This window comes from Oryx dammah, unplaced genomic scaffold, assembly GCF_014754425.2.
Source record: "Oryx dammah isolate SB20612 unplaced genomic scaffold, SCBI_Odam_1.1 HiC_scaffold_9, whole genome shotgun sequence".
Taxonomy (NCBI): Eukaryota; Metazoa; Chordata; class Mammalia; order Artiodactyla; family Bovidae; genus Oryx; species Oryx dammah.
The window spans coordinates 52,603,056-52,620,664 of NW_024070193.1; the positions used below are offsets into that span (position 1 = coordinate 52,603,056).

General features: G+C 49.2%; 2 protein-coding genes across 3 annotated transcripts in view; one reads left to right on the plus strand and one right to left on the minus strand.

Annotated features, from left to right (window-relative positions):
- The window catches only part of UBP1 (upstream binding protein 1), a 64,715-nt gene extending 60,849 nt beyond the window's left edge, over nucleotides 1–3,866 (plus strand). For both annotated transcript variants that reach the window (XM_040246306.1, XM_040246307.1), the window contains one exon: nucleotides 2,022–3,866. In XM_040246306.1, the coding sequence (XP_040102240.1) occupies nucleotides 2,022–2,059 (38 nt within the window). In that variant the 3' untranslated portion in view covers nucleotides 2,060–3,866. The remainder of the gene's footprint in view (nucleotides 1–2,021) is intronic.
- FBXL2 (F-box and leucine rich repeat protein 2) overlaps nucleotides 3,669–17,609 on the minus strand; it is an 86,903-nt gene continuing 72,962 nt past the window's right edge. Inside the window, exons 6-15 of the mRNA XM_040246308.1 lie at nucleotides 14,091–14,159; nucleotides 13,897–13,992; nucleotides 13,556–13,682; nucleotides 13,381–13,455; nucleotides 12,056–12,186; nucleotides 11,454–11,514; nucleotides 10,771–10,815; nucleotides 10,188–10,244; nucleotides 6,414–6,626; nucleotides 3,669–5,812 (exon numbers count right to left, since the gene is read on the minus strand). Coding sequence (XP_040102242.1) covers nucleotides 5,705–5,812; nucleotides 6,414–6,626; nucleotides 10,188–10,244; nucleotides 10,771–10,815; nucleotides 11,454–11,514; nucleotides 12,056–12,186; nucleotides 13,381–13,455; nucleotides 13,556–13,682; nucleotides 13,897–13,992; nucleotides 14,091–14,159 — 982 coding nt within the window. The 3' untranslated portion in view covers nucleotides 3,669–5,704. The remainder of the gene's footprint in view (nucleotides 5,813–6,413; nucleotides 6,627–10,187; nucleotides 10,245–10,770; nucleotides 10,816–11,453; nucleotides 11,515–12,055; nucleotides 12,187–13,380; nucleotides 13,456–13,555; nucleotides 13,683–13,896; nucleotides 13,993–14,090; nucleotides 14,160–17,609) is intronic.

Genomic DNA, 17,609 nt, shown 5'->3' on the forward strand with positions numbered 1-17,609 from the left:
GGAAAGCAACCAGAAAAGGTCAACAGATGCACACAAATTACAAATACAGAGTTTAGCTGCCGTGAAGGAATGGGGAAGTGTGGTGCTTGTGGACACAGGCATCTGGGCTGGGGGACACAAAGCTCTTAGGCTGTCTCTGTGGAGTAGCACCCAGGCGAGGCAAGGCTGTCGCCGAGGAAGGAGCTGGGCTGTTCTGGAGACCTGCGGGCCTGCAGCTGCGATGCAGGGCGAGGGCAAGCAAAGCAGGAGCCAAGTCCAGTAGGCAGTGTAGTGGTGGGAACTTAGATTTGAAATGCACTGCAGTCAGTGATTTGTTTGTAAACAAATGAATAATGTGAGTAGGTTTGTCTTTTCTTCCACTGTTGCAACTTTGTAGAGACAGAAGGTGGGAGAAGTGGAGGCAGGAGGTGTCATCTAGGCCAGAGGTGAGGGGGTTTTGGACAGTGACAGGGCCTGCTGAGCCCCACAGGGGAGGAGGAGCAGCCGTGACTCTTACAGGAGCAGCTGCGCAGGTGGTGGTCACAGTGGAGGGGGAGGTGGTGTTGAGAGCACCCCCGACCCTCTTCCTTTGGGCTGCTGTGCGTGATTTGGGACAGACGGTCGCTGGGGGTGTCATCAGAGCAGTGGACAGGAAGGCAGCTGGAGCTGGCAAGGTTTCCCACCTCTGCCTAGCAAGCTCAGAAGGCTAAGTGAACATTATCACCCTAGTCTTAGTGGTGGAAGAACAGTCTCAGAACTATTTGTGTCAATTGGTCATTTAATAGTAAAAAGTCTGGTTGATGGTAACAATGTGTCATAAAACTTTCAGAAGGAAAGGAGACTTGTGGACCATTTGTGTGTGGCAGTTCTTAGTTTTTAAAATCAGTACTTTTTAATGTAAACAACTTGATTAAATATGTCACAGAATTTGAGACCCATTAAAAAATAAGTTTGCAAAAAGTTGAGATTTCATTTTAGGACATGGGAATGTCGATTTAATTATACCCGCTGGGGCTGGCAGGAGATACCTGGGTTTCAGATGTAAATTAAGCCTTCAGCATGTCTTTGGTGATTCAAAGCCGTAGAAATCCTTCAGGTTATGGAGGGAGAGAATGTGAAGAGCAGGCCCAGATGGGGCTCACAAGACTTCCAGTTAAAGGGTTAGTTAAAGGAGGGTTTCTTAAATGTCAGGTTATTATGAGAAGAGACCTTTAAGATCTAAATCCAGTCTTAGCAGGAAAGCTGCACCTCAAAGAACAATATGTCCGGTGTCACTTTTTTCTGGTAAGTTACTCAAAGGAGTAGCCCCCCTTGAAGCAAGGGGCTGAATTGAGGACTTCACCCTGCTGGACATGTCTCAAGCCAGCAAGATACCTGCAGGGGCTGTTTAGACTGTGAACTGACCCACTGTTGTTTTCTTTACAAAGCCCTAAGACTAGCACCCTCGTCTCAATTTTTCATTCTCAGAGCAAGTGTTTGGTCTGTGACAAAGGTAGTTCACAGAGTGTGTGGCTCTGACGGCAGCACGTCTAGTGTTCGGCATCATAGGATTCCCCCTCCCATCTCAGTGTCCTGTCTTTAGACGTTTGTCCTTACGAAAAGTTTCATTTGTTCCTTGATGAATGCTTGTACTGCTTCTACCCATCTTCTGAGAAACCCTAGGCCAGCAGGTGTAGCTAGTTATCCCAGAAAAGGTGGGTATCAGAACCCAGTTTATCCGACGGTCTCTGCCGTGTGCTCAGGCAAGCGGCAGAGGGAGTGTGGACATGATGCTTTAGGGAGGGGCACTGGAGCAGGTTAATCAGCCTTTTCATCTCTGGAATACTTAAAGGCACGCTCAGCTGGGCTGGGAGGCTGTAGGGTGAGAGCAGCGTTTGTTTTAGTGAGTTAGGTTTTAAATTTATTTTTAATCGAAGGATACTTGCTTTACAATATTGGTTTCATTTCTGCCATATGTCAATATGAATTAGCTCAATTTAGTTTTGACTCTCCAGCCTAGTAAAAAAGAAGTTCAGCGGTCACGTCTCTTTATTTTTCCGCAGCTGAAAATGGTGGTGGCGTCCACATCATTTTGAAGTGACGTCTTCCATAGTCTGAACTTTATTCAGCACCAAATAAAAGTCACGCTTAAAAGTGTGTGAAGACTGAATCCAAGAAGTCTTGGGATTGGATTTTACCGTATGAAATGTTTCATATTGAAAACATAGGATGACCTTCCTAATGAGCTGGACGAGAGGCGCACCTGGCCCGCGTCCCCGCCGGGAGAGAGCACGCAGGCCGCGCAGGTAGGCCGCCTGCCCCTCTGCCCGAGGCGCCAGCGCACACAGGTCCGGAGCAGCCTCTGCTGTCTTTTTACACTGTATGCGGTTTGGAGATGAATGTAGACGTACTGTGGGCATTGACATTTCTGGGCCACTGTGGTGTCTGTGGCCTGGACCTTATGCTGACCTGGGCGGGGACGGGCCGCCGTGGACACGGGCCCGACCGGTGGTTGGGGGAGAGGCGTGGCGCTTCTCGGAAAAATCATGTCTAAGGGTGTGCATCTGCCGGGATCATGCCGGATCGGGGAGGATCCAAGCCAGGAAGACAGGCTTGAAGCAAACTGCATTATCAAGAGTACCTTGGTGAGAGGATCAGTGTAAATCCTAATAGGTACAAAGACTTTTGTGTTTTTGCTTTGTCACAGATTTATTGAAAACCTTTTTGCTTCTGCTTCCATTTTTAGCATTTGTTTCTGGTTTTCATTTTTGAATCCCAATGCCTTTTAAACTCATGTGGTTTTCTTTCTCCTTTTTCTATCTCCAACCATTAGCAACCGCCTCCCCCCACCCCCTTCCTGTTAAACATTTTTAAAGCCCTGTCCCGGACATTGGAAATACACCTAACAGGACAAAACAGCATGATGGTTTGTAACTTGGTGTTAAGGGGTCATTATCAGGAGTTGACATTATTCTCCGAACACTAGACATCACAAACACTATCTTGCACCATCAAAACTCTTACTTCCTGAGCTTTAGTACAATCATGGATAACACTCTGGTGATTAGGGACTTTTATACACCACGTAATAGCTTCTTTTTGCTATAAAAAGAGTGCCTCTTTCACAAAACCAAATGCTTGTCGGCCAGTATACTTTTCAAAGGGAATCACTGTTTTTGCAATTTTTTCTACTATCTTTCTCTCTTCCCTTCACCCAAAGCCTTCCCAAAATTCATCAGCAAGCATTTGAGGCCTGTGGTGTACTAGACACAATTAGAAAAAACAAATCACTTCGATTGCATTTTAATTATACCACCTCAGTCTATTTACCCAGTGTCTTGGTTTTGAGTGTTTTATTTGATGCTTGAGTTTGAAATCTCTCCCCAAAGACAAAACTGCTCCAGTGGGTAAAAGCTTTGTATTTTATTCATAAAGGGGGTTATTTGATATTAAAAAAAAAGTACTGTCTTTAAATATTCCATCTTTGGCCTGAAAATATCCCTCACTTGTATAGCCCCCAAGCTGGAGAGCTTTCCTTTCCGTCATTTCCCCTTTGCTTTCCTACGACCACATGTTTCCTGTACCAGTCACCTGGGAAAGAAGTGAGCTTTCTCTTCGTTGTTTGAGTTTTGCTTGTCTATTTAGCATTCCTTTTTGAGTCTCAAGATTTATGGAACAATAAATGTCATTTAATGCTGTGTGCTATTTTGAATTCATCAGGTTTTTACAAGTGGGGTTAAAAAAAAAAAAGCTCGTCAAACTTGAAATTACACCAAGCAGCATTGAACATTAGTCTGTCCCAGTGAAACAGGTTAAATTATGGCACCAGCAAATTTGCTACTTTGTTTTTTTAATAGTAGGATGTACACATTTCAGTATAATAAATGTTTTCTGATTGTTTTTGCAAATGTGTGTCTCATTTAAAATCCAAGTTCTTGCCAGTGTCACTTCGTGTCATAGAATCAAGCAGTTCACTATGTATGTTCTGAGTGCACACCAGTCCAAATGGCGTTAGAAGAGCTGGTGGGGATGTGTTTTCCTTTCAGTTTGTTGTTTTCTCAAAGCAAATGCAGCTGAGGACAGGTCATCCAGTGATTGTTCCACGCTTACATTTTAAAGAGGAAGCAAACCTGATTTCCTTAACAGAGGTCCTGCTGTACTGTAACTGCAGTCCTGTGTCATTCAGCCAGAGTCCAATAGCTTTGAGAGGTTGTATCCAAGCTCAAAAGAGATAATGTATAGAAGGTCCTGGTCATTTAAATTTTAAAACGGAAACTATACTCATAGCTTTCTGCAGCACCCATTTTCCCCATACACAGTGATGTAAATGTATATTTAAATAACTGCTATGGTATACATACAATTTTTAGATCAGGAAATACTAGAGTATATAATAAGGCTGCAAAATCACCAGGACTAATGCTTTTTCTGATAATCCTCTTTATTGATTTATCTATCTGCCTTCTCTCCCCAGAATGCAACTGAGGTCTTGTATTCTAAATGATTCTAAAACTTTGCACCTAATAGAACCCTAACTCTATTAAAACTATTGCTGGTTGTGGGAAATTTCTCTTTTGCTCTTTCTCTTCAGCTTCTCAGGAGCTCTGGGCTTTTAAGTTTGGTTGCTAAGAAGGGTTAGCACAGAGGTTCAGTGAAGGTCACAAGTCTGGCAGCACAGAGTAGAAACCAGATCACCTTATCAGATTTCAGATAACAGAATGCCCGAGTTTGGAAAATGGTTTTGGTCAGATATGTCTGCCACAAGATAATAGCAATAAAACCCTCTGACGTAAGCACTGCAATGGTTTATTCATTTTATATAAGTCTCAAAGGTGCCAACACTTTACTGAGTTTTAAGTGTGTAAGATTTTTGAATAGTTCTGGTGTAACTTGATTTCTAAGACTTAAAATAAACTTGGAAAAAAATCACACCCATTCTACATGCATCCATTATTTTTAATTGACTGTAATATAGATAACTTGAGCTTTAAATTCTTTTTCTTTAAGGTCCCCCAAATTCTGTGAGAGATGACAGGATTAGCTCATTTTGTGCTGTCGCCTACCCCAGAGCTCACGATCTGTAATCAGGCGGCATGGAGTCTGAGCTGCTTCTGTTCCATTTCTGATCCCCGAGAGGACCTAGGGCGAGTTGACAGAAAGGTGGAGACCCTGCTCCACCCTTCTGGAGTCCTCATTCTTTGGTGTCTCATGGAAACCTGTTACCTTGCCTTCCAAGTAAGTCTCCAAATAGAAAAGTCAGGCATTGTGAATTTGCAATATAGTCACTTCAATAAAGTTGCTATTTTAATCTTCAAAGTGGAGAAGTCCTGCTAATCAAAATGGACTCGTGAATAAAAGGAGGTCATTGGCTTAAGTATCAGGTAGAAAATCAACAGCTTACTTTTCTGCTCAATTTGTGCTAACGCTGATGGTCTGTTGAGGAATGCTGGCAAAGCCGAGGGTGGCAGTTTTGTACCTAGGGCAGCGCCACCTCTTGAGATCCAGGTTTCCTGTGCCGTCCTGGCTGCACTAAGACCACCCCTGCTCTTTGTTAGCTGACATGAGGCTTTGAACTGATTGCATCACAGCAAAACAAAGGTAAAAACTATCACCAGAAGTACCACAGTCCCTGCCCAAGTCTTTTACCTGTAAGCGCCTTTCTCACCGGAGAATCAACAGAGCTGGGTGACGGCGGAGAAGGGCACACCGAGTGCTCCGGGCAGGCCCCGCGGCCCGCCGGCGGCCGTCAGAGGATGACACAGCACCTGCAGAGCCGCGGCCCGCCGCCTCCCGCGGCCGTGGGCGGGGTGACGGGAGCGAAGTAGGCGTGGACTCGGACGTGAGGGAGCTGCGCCTGAAAGCGAGGGGAGGAGCCCCGGCTTCAGACCTGTGGGCAGGAGGGCAACTACCCGCGTGATCCCAGGAAAGCCCAAGCCAAGAGGCGGTCCTCTTCCCTGTGTGCAAACCAAGCGGTGACGGGTAGCGCCGAGGCCTGCTTGGGGTCTACGTGCAAAGCTGCCTGAGCTTCTAAGCATATTCAAGAGCAAGGGCAGCGCAGCTGGGCTACGCGGAGAAGGGACGCCGCCGCTAGGAAGACTCTCTACCTGGAAAGTAGCAAAGGTCAAGCCTACTGACAACGCCTTCAGTTCTTTTGCCCAGACCCATTCTAGAAGCAGAATCTTCCAGGATGGACGCTAAGGTCTTGAAGAAGTCTAGGGACTTCCCTGGTGGCTCAGATGGTAAAAGCAGCTGCCTACAATGCGGGAGACCTGGGTTCAATCCCTAGGTTGGGAAGATCCCCTGGAGAAGGAAATGGCAACCCATTCCAGTATTCAGAAGTCTAAGGAGGTAGTTGGCGTAACTCGGCCCCAGGCAGAAAGGAGGAAACGAAGGCTGATTCTCCGCGCCTGCTGTCACCTGAGCGGCTCTGCCGGCGAGGCGGCTGCCCCGCTTACCCGCATGCGCTTGATGCCGGCTCGGGTGACTTGCTGGCAGTCGTAGAGCTCCAGGCGCTCCAGGCCGCGGCAGTGCTCCAGGTGCTCCAGGGCCACGTCGGTGATGAGCAGGCAGTTGTCCAGCTCCAGCACCCGCAGCCTCTCGTGGCCACAGGGGCTGTTGCTTAGGTGCAGGATGCCGTCGTCCGTGATGAGCTCGCAGTGGGACAGGCTCTGGAAGGAGGGGAGGCGCGGTGTCTGCAGGAACCACAGTTCGGGAGGAGGGAGGCTGGGCCTGGGCGCAGCGGCCTCTCATTGTCCCCCCAGGGGTAGGGATGGAACCGACACTGCAGGGGACGGTCCGCGCCGAGAGGACCCTGAACTCACCTCTTCCCGCAAACAGCGAGTCTACAGCTACACAGGGACCAGCTGCCTCCGGAAAAAAACACAAGAACCAGCTGGCCAACTTCTCCACGCTGGGCAGAGAGGAGCCGGTGCAAGTGGGCAGGGGAGGCCACGCCTGTCGTGAACCCCACCCCTGAGAGCAGAGACCCCCATCAGGAGGGAACTCGAAACCGGGCGCTTCTCACTGAGCCCACATGGGGTACCAGCGTCTCCAGAGGCAGGTTTCACAGCTGCCTGGTGCCCGTCTTTGTATATGGGATGCTCCTTGCTCACCTGACCCTGATGGCCGAAGGGGGCTTGTATTCCCGGATCTCATGGACTTTTAACGTGAGAAGAGATTCTTGGCAGACTACCACCCCCAGGCACTGTACAGGCAGCAGGCTGAAATACCTCGTCTTTCTGGCAAGAAGCCTGTGTGCTTGCCCGGGAGCTGATGGGGCAGCCTTCAGGTCAGGTGCCGTCAAGAGGCCCCCAGACGTGCTCCCAGCCAAGACAGGTAGATGTGCTCGCCCTCTGCTAGGCCCCAGAGAGGAGTTCACGCCCTCCTCTGGAAAAGTACCAGAGGCCACGGAGCTGAACATCCCTGAACTGAAAAACACAGCAGAGGGTTTCAAGAGCAGACTGGATGAAGCAGATAAAAGGACCAGTGACTTGAAAACCTGATAGTGAAGATCACCCAATCAGAGCAGCAGAAAGGGAAAAAAATAAAGACAGTCTAACGGACTCACAGGACAGCATCAAGTGGACTAACATTCTCGTTATAAGGGATTATAATCAAAATGTGAAAAGTTAAAGAATCTTAAAAGCAGCAAGAGAAAAACAACTTGTTATGTGCAAGGGAATTCCCATAAGACTATCAGCAGATTTTTCTGGAGAAATTTTGCAGGCAGGCCTGAATGGAGGGGCACAATATAAGTGCGGAAAGAAAAGGGTAAAAAATTCCAACCAAGAATACCAGCAAGGTTATCATTTGGAACTGGAGGAGAGGGGGGAATTCCCTGGTGGTCCACTGACTAGGACTCGGCTTTCACTGCCAGGGCCCAGGTTCCATCCCTGTTGGGGAACTAAGATACTTGGCCACACAGCGCAGCACACGCCACACACACGAGCCACCTTACAAGAAGTGTTAAAGGGACCCTGTTAAGCTAAAAAGGGCACTAGTTATAACAACATATATGAAAGCATAAATCTCACTGGTAAAGGCTATAATAAATCAGGGTGAAAGCTAAAACACTGTAGTACCCACAAAGTAACACAGCGTTTATTGGTTAGAATTCTTTATTCTTTAATAGCTAAAATTCTTGGATAGCTTTTAGGAGCAATGAGCTGCACTGATATTTTTTAAAAGCCCAAGAAACTGGCTCCGTTACTAAGTGGAAGCCAGCCCCTCAACGTCACTGAAACCTACTGACGGCATGTCCTGCAGGCTGCGAACCGAAGGGCCAAGGAGGCTCCTTAACCTCTGCACAAGCTTCCTGCGCTCCTCTGGGCTCCTTTGAATCTGGAGTCCCCCTTGTTTGCATCAGTTTCCCTTTCAGATAGCCTTCTAGATTTAGGGTTTTTGAGAGGACAAGGCCCGTCCTCCCGAGGGTCACAGAGCAGTTGTTCCTTGAAATTCGTATGAAACATGAACAGGACAGCTTGGGGGGACTGAAGCGCAGCAGATGAGGTGTGAGCGCCGCCTGCTAGGGCTGGTCACTCCCCTCACTGCTTCCTGCTGCAGACCTTTAGTGAAAGATAACCACGTTTCACAATTCTGGGCCCTGCCTCCTCTCAGGGGCTGGGGGAGGGCCCCCTGGGGTGGCAGCAGAGCACCGCCGGCCCGGGCCCTGGCTGCGTGTCAACACCACCCACGCTGCCGCTCACCCTGGACTCCACCTGGGGGCCCAGAGGCATGGCTACCATGTCCTCCCTCAAAGTGGGGAAGGCCCTGGAGTATCCCTCAGAGGGACCCGGACACACCCTGCCCTGCAGATTCTGGGTAGGGTAACGGCCACCTCTCCTGACGAATGACCCTGTCACTCTCCAGAGCCTAGGGCAAGGTCTGGCACGGGCGCCCCTCCCGCAAGACACGCCTGTAGCGAAATTTGGATTTCTGCTCACCTGTCTCCCTGCTCTTCTAATAATCCTCCATGCTTTTTTCTCGTTTTCTTTACTTGAGGCCCTTATTTGGGGTTTTCTTAGAGTGTCTCTTAAGTCCTCTTTCTGGGAGTTGCTTGTATGAGTACAGGGAAAAACAGAAGATTGCCGTCACTGGAACCCCCGCTGCGGACAGCAGTCTTTGAATAACATTCCCTGCTGGAGTGGACCCTGCACTCCAGGGGCTGGGGAGCTGGTGGGAGTCCAAGACCACGGTGTCTCAGGGCCGGGGAAGGGCAGAGAGAGAGCCCCTGGGCAACTCAGGGGAAGGAGGTTAAACCAGAACAAAGTCGGGACTCCTAACCTTCCTCACACCTCAGGGGCAAGGGGACATGGGGTGGAGAAATCCCATCTGAGGAGCAGATTCTGTCAATTAGAAAACCAGATCACAACCAATTTGGGAGTGAAGACACGAGAAGTGCAAAATCGTCTGCAGATAGAGTAGAGAGAAACAGTTTCGTGGAAAATCTGCAAAGAGGCAGGTCCTGACTAGCTCTGAAACCTGACCCCAAACCCCAAGACAGTCTCAGAGCTGCCCAAAGCCTAGCACAGTGCCTGAGGGAGAAAAACCCAGGAGAAATGTGGAAATAAGAGGGACTGGGGACAGGGGGGAGAGTAACTCGGGCCAGATGGAGCTTTGATGATGCTATAAAGCCCTGCTGACGGAGCAAGATCAAGGTGGACAGAGGGAGCTGGCGTAAGGGCCTCCCAGGACAGTGGGCAGACCAGAGCCCAGGGAAGCCTCACCATCTGGGCAGCTCTGCAAATGGCATGTTTCTGAAGCGCTCCGCACCTCGGCTTCCTTGCTGGTAAAATGGGGTGTCCATGGTGCCCGCCTGGCAGGGCTGTTGGGATTGAGTCTGGGTATCTGGGGGAGCAGGCGGCCGAGTTCACACAGCAGATGGAACATGCGTGCGAGGTCAGCATGCCTGAGTGCAGCCTTCTTCATCACTCATTCTGGACCTTTCGGTATACTCGCTAATTCCCCCTCCTCAGAGATACATGACCTTTTCACTCTGACAGGTTGAATGTGCATTTGTGTAAGGACCTGGGTCCCTCTATTAGGTTCATTTCCAAAAATGAAAACGGTAACACGTAGATTCTCTACCTCCCAAGTCAGCCCAACTAACAGACCCTTGAAACCAAGGATGACGACACCCTTCCAGACAGGAGGCTCCTGCGGTGGTGGGGCAGGGTGGCGGGGCACCTTTCATCCCTGAGAGGTAAGTCCACCACCAAAAGCTGACTCACCAGGGCTTGCAGCTTAGGACAGTGAATGGAGAGCTGGGTGAGCGTGCGGTCGGTTATCTGCAGAGAAACACGCTGTGTCAGTGTGGCTTCCACACCAGAGCTTACCACCTAACCCCGCTTCTCCTGAACACAAGAACCAAAGGGCGCAAAAGGGAATTAAAAACCCATGTCAGGACACGTGGGCTGGGAGCTCCTCTCCTCACCAGCAACCTCAAATCTGCTTACTCCCCCGGCTGCGAAGCTGTTCTTGTCTTTACCCCGGAGCCCCAAGGGGGACAAGGCACAAAGCAGGAGGGGCGGGGGGCCCCAGGGTTTTGTGCAGTCACCTCATCACTCAGCAAGCAAGCTTTTTTCTGCCAGAAGTTACGTGAAAATGAGGTGTTTTTGTTTTTTTTTTTTTTTAAGTTTGGCAAAAGATGGTACTATGTTGAACTCAGCTCTGAAGACTGAGAACAGCCCAGAGTGTACGCATCGCCCTGACACCCATGCTGGGGCAAGGCAGCTCCAGGTGCCAGCACCTCTGGTTGCGCCTGTCTGTCCGTGGCTTCGGGGCACCCTGCAGGGCTGTCAGGGGTGCACTCACCAGGATGCACTCTTCAAGATCCATTTTCTCCAGGTCGTGGCAGTTCTGCAAGAGTTCACGAGAGTCCATGAGACACCCCTGCTCCCAAAGTGACCCAGTGAGCCGGCGCGTCGGAGCAGACGCCCTCGGAATCACAGTCACATGGAAGTGGGCACAGGGGGCAGCCGCGTGTCTTCCTCTCGTCTGCACCTTCCCGGGGGCTCCCGGGTCTCAGCATGTAGATTTTAGCCACGAGGGGTCTCGGGGAGGACACGGGGTGGGGCGCTCACCACTGGGTGGCTGGTGGGGGATGCCACAGGAGGCAGAGTCGCAGCAGCCCCAGGAGGACAGCGGCTCTGGGCGGCAGGGGAGTGTGGAGGCGGGCAGAGGCAGAGCTCGGCACAGCCAAGGGACGCTGCTGACACGAGAGTCAGGGTCTGTAAGGAAGGGCTCTCCCGCAGGGAGGAGGCTGCTCGCACTGTGGCCCCGCCTAACAAAGTGAGACTGAGGGCCAGGCCCCCACTCCTGGTGTAGGACCCCCCCAGCTCCCGGGCCCGAGGGAGAAAGTAGAGAACACCCCTAGCCCCACCAGGACTCTATTCTACTTGGGGCCTGTCATTGCTGAAGGCCATTTTTTGCACACTCCGAGTCACTCTGGAGGGAGGTGGCAGAGAGGCTGGTTGGTTTGGTAACACCTGTCTTACCCGAGCTAGAAGCGTAAAGCCTGCATCAGTCAGATGGGAACATCGGGCGGCCTCCAAGATCCTGGGGTGCGGAGTGCGGGGGAGACAAAGGAACAGTGGGTTAAGCACACAAAGGGAGAGCCTGCCTTACAGAGCTGAGTTTATTCCACTCTCTGACACAGAACTGAGGCTTAGGGAGTCCCACCCCAACAGGGCAGTAAATGCAGGGATCTTCCCACAATACCAGCACACGACTGCTCCTCTTTCTCGATATTATTCCAGTATGTATTGACTCGTAAACAATTAAAATGGATTTTCACTGTCCCTCTGCTCACATAGATCACTCACATGCCAAAGTAATGATGGGACAAGGCCAAACGGGCGGGTCCCTGAGTGATGCCCATCAGGAAATGCAGACTCAGGTTCCCCGGGGCTGGACGCGTGACGCCCTCCACACAGCCCTCAAGGAGCCAGGTCACGCTCTGCCCCGTCCCAGTCCATCTGACAGACGCCACCGGCTCAACCACCACCACCGCAGCCACCTTTCCACCAGCTGCGAGAAGCCCCCACCCCCCACCGCCTGCCCGCCCCTGCTCGGCCCCAGGCCCTCAGGGTGCACTCACTGGAGTCTGGGGCAGTTCAAGGCCAGGGCTGTCAGGGAGGCGTCGGTGAGGCTGCCGCAGCCGGACAGGCAGAGCGCCTGCAGCCGCGGGCAGCCCCGGCACAGCTGCACCACGCCGTCGTCCGTGACACGCTGCGGAGCCAAGCGCACAGTCAGAGGCCCGGGGCACCACGCGCAGCCTCCCGCCCGCCGACTGCCCGGGGACACCCTCGACTTAACGTTCATCCTGACAGTGCAACCAAAACAAGGTTAAGTACTGAGAAGACGGGTATTTATGTTCCCTCTGCACAGCTTTAGAATATTCAAGCCTTACTAACAGTAAAATTTTAAAATTCCACTTCCTACTCAGAGTCTTTTTCCAGGAAAAATTCATAAACTTGTGTTAAAAATCAGATTTAACAAAGAGCTCATGGGATTTGCCTGGTTAAGTGACATTAATTTTTGGTTGGATTTCTACAGATTAATGCTAATTAAAGGATATCTTTTGTATAAATCATATATGTGTATATTTATAACATTTCCTGAGGCGGTTTAGAAAATAACAAAAGTAAATCACTAAATTATTGATAAATGGCTTAAATTCTATGAATTTAGCTATAAAAACTTAAATTAATATCTTTATTTAAATACACTAATTTCTGTGACTTTGAACATGTACATTTAAGTCAGACTTCAAGGCCCCCGCCAGTGCTATCCTACATGCAATTCAAGGTGCTATTTCTGAATGGCGCGCTCTCATAAGGTCAGTATTTCCTCATTAGATAGTTTCTGCTTTATCTCCCATTAGGGACTTTAAAATTCTATGATTCATTCACTAAATGCTAAATACAAGGGATTTCATTTAACTTTCTCAAAAATGACATTTTCCTTGAGAAACCCGGCTGGCTGCAGCAAGCATCTTTGATGCTCAATTATCAACAACGGTGAAAAAAACCAATCATCTTTCACAGGCCGATCGTGCACTGATGCAAAGCACACCTCACCCTTTATTCTTCATACCTGTTATTTCCTTTTACCCACTGAGGCAGCATGAGAGATGCTCCCAGTTTATAAGCAAAGATAAAACACTGAGACCTCCCCAGGAATTGCTCAGGTTAGTGACTAGTTCCTAGCATCCTTGATACCTTCAAATAAATCAAGACTCTAATCTCTGCTATTTTTAGGGGAAATGTTCACGGCTCTGCACTGGCCTTTCTTTAGATTGCTCTTCTTTCACTGTGGGAAGCGGTGGGTCCCAGAAGGACGCGGGATGGGAGAAAAGGGAGTGGCAACCCCCCACCCCCAGCCTGCCCCGGATGAAGCGCGTGGGAAAGGCACGCTACTCACGGAGCAGGACTGCAGGTTGAGGCTCACAAGCTCATGGCAGTAATTCTGAATGTGCTTCAGAGCTTCGTCTTCTAGCTGCGTGAGCGGAGAACACAGAAGAGGTGGAGCCAGCTCGGAGACAGGGGGCCCCGGCTCCCCAGAGACGCGCGCGCAGCCAAGCCCGGCGGACGGGTACCTGCGTGCAGCCCCTCAGCAGCAGGGCCCTCAGGCCGCGGCAGCCGCGCACCAGCGCCTCGACGCCGTCCTTGGTGATCTGGTCGCACCACGACAGGTTGAGGTACTCCAGGTGCCGGCAGCCCTCGCTGGGAGAGCAGGAAACAGCCACGCCTGTGCCGTCCATCCCATGGAGAGCCAGGCACATCTCTGAGCTCAGAGACCCACAGACCGTTCCCGGGAGACACCGCCTGACCCGAGCCGCCCACTTCCTGCCGCAGGGAGACCGCGAGGAAGGTTTCAAACACCAGGCTGCTCGAGCCTTGGGTATTGCTCGTGACCACCACTGACAGGCACTCTTACCTGATCCCCTTTAAGGAGCTGTTTGTAATGGACACGCAGGAGGTCAGATCGAGATGTTTCAGCTTGGAACAGAATCGGCTAAGGCTGTAACACGTGCTGAAAAAGGACCGGCGCGCTAACGGTATTTTCAACCACCTTTCCCTCCCCCAATCTCCCAGGGCCTATCAGTCACCAAAGTGATTTCTGGTACTTACCTGTCCGTGATCTTTGTGCACCCATTGAGGTTTAAATGTTCAATGTTTCGGCAGTTCTGTGCAAAGGTCCTAAAATGAGAAAACATCTCTAAAACTCCCTGCAAGTTGCGAGGCAGCCACCAGAGGGCACCTGGGAACATTCACATTGAGAACAACGGTCTTCCAAAGTTTAATTTATGGTGGATCTACTCTCTCAAGTTTCTAAGTGTATAGCATGCAATTGTTGACGGTAGCCACAATTCGAATTCTGTTGGTCACAGGAAACAGCTGAGGTTCTTGTCGCTGCCGAAGTCTGCTGGCGGATTGAGGCAAACTCCCCAGCAGTCTGCCATTTCCAGAAGTCCCCAGGTAATGCCAGTGCTGCTGCTCCGGGGACACCACTTGGAGAAGCAACGCCCTCCACAGGTGGCGTATCAGCTGAAACTCTTCTTCACTCAGCCTGCCTCTGGCGGTTGTCTCAGAGCAGAGGTCGGGCTCCCAGCTCTCCTCTACAGAGAAATCAGCTGGCAGCAACTGCAGGGGTTGAGTCCCTCCTGTGCTGTGCCTGCTGGCCCTTCCCTGGGCCCTTCTGGAGGAACCATCTCTGGCCACTGACAGGGCCAGTAATCGATCAGTATCAAGGCCCAGCCTTTACTGGTGAAAGGTGACGACCTCAATGATTTCGGGGTTGGCAGCATGGCCAGAAGCAGAGAATCAAACCCCCTCACTCGCCACTTCCTCCTTAACATACACAGCAAGGACTCGCTTCAGTCATCTGCATTTCCCTGAAATATGGCTTCAGCATATCTTACAGGCCTGAGTCCTGATGCTTCCATGTAGTGCCCAAAGGTCTCCAAAACCTGGCCTCAAGCCATGTGTCAGTCTCACCTGCTCCTTCTGCTCTGTGGTGGTACAGGGAAAGGGAACCCGGCTGGAGCCGAGTGGACTCCCTGATCTGAGTGTGTGGAGTCAAATGTCTGGCCATGGCTGTCAGAGTGATCAAAGAAGAGTATGAGGATGGGGAGGACTCCAGAGATCTGCAAACGTTCCCTCCAGAGTTCAGCAGAGTACTAGTCAGCGTGTGCAGATCACCCAAAACCAGGGAAGGACTCAACGAGAAGCATCAAGGGGACAAAGCCAGGGCTCACCCAAGGTAAGAGTACCCATGCCCACAAGACAAGAGTGAAAATGCCATCATGTGTGGGGCACTGCGCAGAGTACTGAGATGCGTCTTGCTTCAGAAGATCAGTACAACCGTCCCTAGACTAACCACTGCTTTGGTCCAACCTATTAAAAACAAAAAAAAAAGATCTCCTAGTTCGAAGGAACTATGTCCAAGTAACTCGGCTACATCTCAGAACAAAACTCAAGTATATTTATCAGAATATAAAAATACTCTGTACCCTAAATAACATTGACAGTGTCTAGCATTGAATAAAAAATTACCGTCCATTCAAATAAGAAGGAAAATATATCCATAATGAAGAGAAAATTCAATCTATTAAGGCTATCCAGAACTGGCACAGATGCTCGATACAGAGAGGGGTGCTGCGCTAAGCTGCGCCTGCTGTTACAACCCCGTGGACTGTAGCCCACCAGGCTCCTCTGTCCATGGGCTTCTCTTGCCTGGACTCTCCAGGCTGTAACACCTGAGATCCTCCAGAGGATCTTCCCAACTCCGGGATCAGGCCTGCATGTCCTTCACGTTTCCTGCGTGGCAGGCAGGTGCTTTACCACAACAGCGCACCACCCGGGAGCCCAGAAACAGCGGACAAAGGCCGTGGAAGTCGTCATGACTGTGTTCTGTAGAACACACTTCTATGAAGCTGGAGTGAAGATCTTAATTAAACATCTCATGTCTATTAAGCATGTTACACAGAGACGTGAAGGACATAAAGATACAAATTAAACTTTTAAACAGGAAAACCACCATGACTGAGATGAAAATTTACCAATGGGATTAACAGCAGATTACACACTGTGGAAGAAAAGGTGCGTGAATTTAAAACACACAGCAACCAGAAGTATCTAAAAAGAAATATGGAAAGGAAAGAGAAATAGAGCAGAGCGTGAAAGAACTGTGGGACAGCTTCAAACAACCTCACGAACACGGGACTGGAGTCCCTGAAGAACAAGAGACGTGTGGGGCAGGACAGGAGCAGAAGCGGTAACAGCCAGAAGCCTCACGAAAATTATAAACTTACAGATCCTAGAAACTGAAGGAATTCCAAGAGCAAGAAACAAGAAGGAAAATCCACCAAGGCATAAGCTTAACCAAACTGGTGAAAACCAGTGATTAAAAAAAAATTAAAAGCACCCAGGGAAATAAGATACACCTCATACAGAGGAATAAAACAAGGATGACAAAAGAGGTCTCATCAATAGTAAAAAAGCAAGAAACAAAATCTGTCAACACAATTTTATATTCATCAAAAAATATTTTTTCAAAACTGAAGAGAAAGTAAGTTTCTTTCAGGCAGAAGTGCTGAAAGAATTCATCAGATCTGCAGTGCAAGAAAAGTTAAAGAACACTCTTCAGGCAGAAAAAAAAAAATGACATAAGATGAAAATCTGTGTTTACAAAAAGAAATGAAGGATCAGAAATATTAACTTGACTTATAGAAAGTCATTTTAGTTATTTAAATCTCTTTAAAAACAACTAACTGACTGTTAAAACAAAAATAATAACTATCCAGTGTGGATTTAAGACCATATTTGGAATTTGAAAGTGTATGGCAATAACGGCTTAACAGCTGGGCAAAGGAAAATGGAAGTGAGATGTAATATAATTCGAGGGTAGACTGTAATAACTTTAAAATGTACAATATAAACTAAAAAACAACTTCCACATTAAAAAACTAGAAAAAAGGCCAAATGAAATGCAAAATAAAGGAAATAATAAAGACAAGAGAAGAAATCAGTGAAGTAGAAAACATTAAAACAAGGGGAAAAAATGACATCCAAAGCTGGTTCCTTGAGAACATCAAAAAATTAGTAACCCCCTAGCTAGGCTGGGACTTCCCTGGCAGCTCAGCTGGTAAAGAATCCATCTGCAATGCAGGAGACCCCAGTTCCATTCCTGGGTTGGGAGGATCCCCTGGAGAAGGGACAGGCTACCCACTCCAGTATTCACAGGCTTCCTTGTGGCTCAGCTGGTAAAGAATCTGCCTGCAATATGGGAGATCTGGGTTCGATTCCTGGGTTGGGAAGATCCCCTGGAAAAGGGAACAGCTACCAACTCCAGTATTCTGGCCTGGAGAATCACCATGGACAGAGGAGCTTGGCGGGTGGGCTTGCAAAGAGTCCATGAGGTCCATAGGGTCACAAAGAGTCGGACATGACTAAGCACACCACAGCTAGGCTGACCAGGAATAAAAAGACAAATATTACAACTATCAGAGAAATTTACTCACCTTTACTCTTTAAAAATTGGTATTAATGTCAATAAAAATTCAAAGAATATATATATATTGCAATAGGCACTGAAAATCACTGTGATTTTTATTAGACATAGCAATTACTTTCATATAGTAAAAAAAA